Source organism: Sinocyclocheilus rhinocerous, unplaced genomic scaffold (genome assembly GCF_001515625.1).
Source record: "Sinocyclocheilus rhinocerous isolate Xijiao unplaced genomic scaffold, SAMN03320098_v1.1 scaffold18748, whole genome shotgun sequence".
NCBI lineage: Eukaryota > Metazoa > Chordata > Actinopteri > Cypriniformes > Cyprinidae > Sinocyclocheilus > Sinocyclocheilus rhinocerous.
In genome coordinates, this window is record NW_015626214.1 from 822 (window position 1) to 3,354 (window position 2,533).

Consider the following 2,533-nt stretch of genomic DNA (forward strand, 5'->3'; position numbering starts at 1 on the left):
AAAGAACATGAAAGCATGGATCTATCCTGTTTTGTCTCAACGGTTCAGGCTGGTGGTGGTGGTGGTGTAATGGTGTGGGGGATATTTTCTTGGCACACTTTGGGCCCCTTAGTACCAATTGAGCATCGTTTAAATGCCACAGCCTACCTGAGTATTGTTGCTGACCATGTCCATCCCTTTATGACTACAGTGTACCCATCTTCTGATGGCTACTTCCAGCAGGATAATGCACCATGTCACAAAGCTCAAATCATCTCAGACTGGTTTCTTGAACATGACAATGAGTTCACTTTACTCAAATGGCCTCCACAGTCACCAGATCTCAATCCAATAGAGCACCTTTGGGATATGGTGGAACGGGAGATTCTCATCATGGATGTGCAGCCGACAAATCTGCAGCAACTGCGTGATGCTATCATGTCAATATGGACCAAAATCTCTGAGGAATGATTCCAACACCTTGTTGAATCTATGCCACGAAGAATTAAGGCAGTTCTGAAGGCAAAAGGGGGGCCAACCTGGTACTAGCAAGTTGTACCTAATAAAGTGGCCAGTGAGTGTATATTCGATGTAGTTCATTTTATAGATTTCTGACTCTGACCAAATTTGTTTTTCCTTATGTTTTTTACCATATCAAAAATGCCTTTTGTTTCTGCACTTACAGTTCCCTCTGGATAACAATGACACTTTTGATGTTGTTTATACTGTAGGCCTACTGTAGTCAGAGTTCATCACGTGCTGTTTTTGTTGAAACCGAAACCTTGTGACTTGTGACAAATATATAATGTAGCCTAATGTCTCATAATCAAGAATAAATGTATTCAAAATCAAACATGCAAACATTTTCACTGTTCTTGTACATGTCCTACTTTTTTGAAGTCATTTATAATGAACTGTTAATTTCCCTTCCAGGTGCATTGGGTTTTTATACAGACAGAGTGCCAGTGTTTGTGATGGTGGAAGATTCAGTCACTCTAAACACAAATGTTAAAACAAACCAACAAGAAAAGATTAAATGGTTTTTCAACCACACTCGCATCGCTCAAATCAGTGATTATCTCAGTAAGACCTGTACAGATGTTCAGTGTAATGAAGGTACTGAGAGATTCAGAGACAGACTGAAGCTGGATCATCAGACCGGATCTCTGACCATCACAAACATCAGAACCACAGACCCTGGACTGTATAAACTACAGATCATCAGCAGTAACAGCATCAGTGAAAAGATCTTTAGTGTCACTATTCATGGTGAGTTTCCATATTTTCCTGTGTTTCGTCCCTGTTTCCTTTGTTCTAGTTGCCAGTTTGTTTTCATAGGCACTCACTGTTTGTTTTCACCTGTGCCTTTATTTAGTTCCTCGTTTTCTTGTGTATAATTGCCCTCAGTTCCCTGCAGTTCAATGTCCAGTATTGTCTTTGTAAGTTGTTCTTCTACGTACCGTGTTCTCACCATTCGAATCACAATCACCATTATATTTATTTTGTAAATAAACTTATATCGCTGCAAATAGATTCACATTCAACAATCAGATGTTTATTTGTGTTTCAGATGTTCCTGGCTTAGAGACGGATAAAACAAAGGCCAAGTCAGTGAAGGAGGGAGAAACTGTCACTTTTGATCCTGGTGTCATAAACAACCCAAATTATTTGATGAGATGGTATTTTAATGACAGTCTCATCACTGAAATCACTGGAGATCAGAGTAAGATCTGTACAGATGCTGATGAGAGATTCAGAGACAGACTGAAGCTTGATCATCAGACTGAATCTCTGATCATCACAAACACCAGAAGCACAGACTCTGGAGATTATCATCTTGAGATCGTCACCAACAGCAGCAGCATCCGCCGTCAGTACAGCGTCAGAATTATCAGCGAACAGAGCCATAGTGAGACTGTCACAAGTGAGATGATTCAGCCATTGAGCTCATTCACTTGAGGAGGTTTAGAATATAATTCAGTGTATTTGTTTTCACTGTGGCCCGTCTGAAACGTGTGGCCTCACTGATCACTATCACTGACATGCATATCAAGTCACAGTAAATGCATGTTGTTCTATCGGTGCTGATAGCCTAGTGGTTAATGCGCTGACATGTAGTGCAACTGCGCCTCCAGCGACCCGAATTCAAATCACAATCCCATTCCCCACTCTCCACCCCATGCTTTCCTTTCAGTCTTCACTGCCCTGTCCACTTAAGCATGAAAAAGGCCAAAAAAAAGCATGTTGTTCACAGGTCGAAAGTTATTAACTGACTGATCTCTATCACAGAGACATGCACGTCAAATGCCATAACAATCACGTGTGGTTCACAGATCAAAAGTTATATCATTAATGCATAATATCATTTAGTTTACCCATTAGCACAGTACTGATGAATATAGACAGTAACACTAGATGGCGCCATTTCTGTTCACTCAGTATCATTTGATGAATGTGAAAGGGTGTAATTATCAGTTAAAGGGGTCATATGATGCGATTTCAATTTTTTGAGTGTTACAAGATCTTGGTGCATAAAGAAGATCTGTAAAGTTGC

General features: G+C 40.3%; 1 protein-coding gene across 1 annotated transcript; it reads left to right on the top strand.

Moving 5' to 3' along the window:
• Window positions 1-918: 918 nt before the first annotated feature.
• LOC107711207 (uncharacterized) lies at window positions 919-1,903 on the top strand (the record flags this gene model as incomplete). The annotated part of the gene is made up of 2 exons (XM_016516148.1): window positions 919-1,248; window positions 1,550-1,903. Coding segments are annotated over exons 1-2 (649 nt in total), but the record flags the coding sequence as incomplete, so codon positions are not given.
• Window positions 1,904-2,533: the final 630 nt, after the last annotated feature.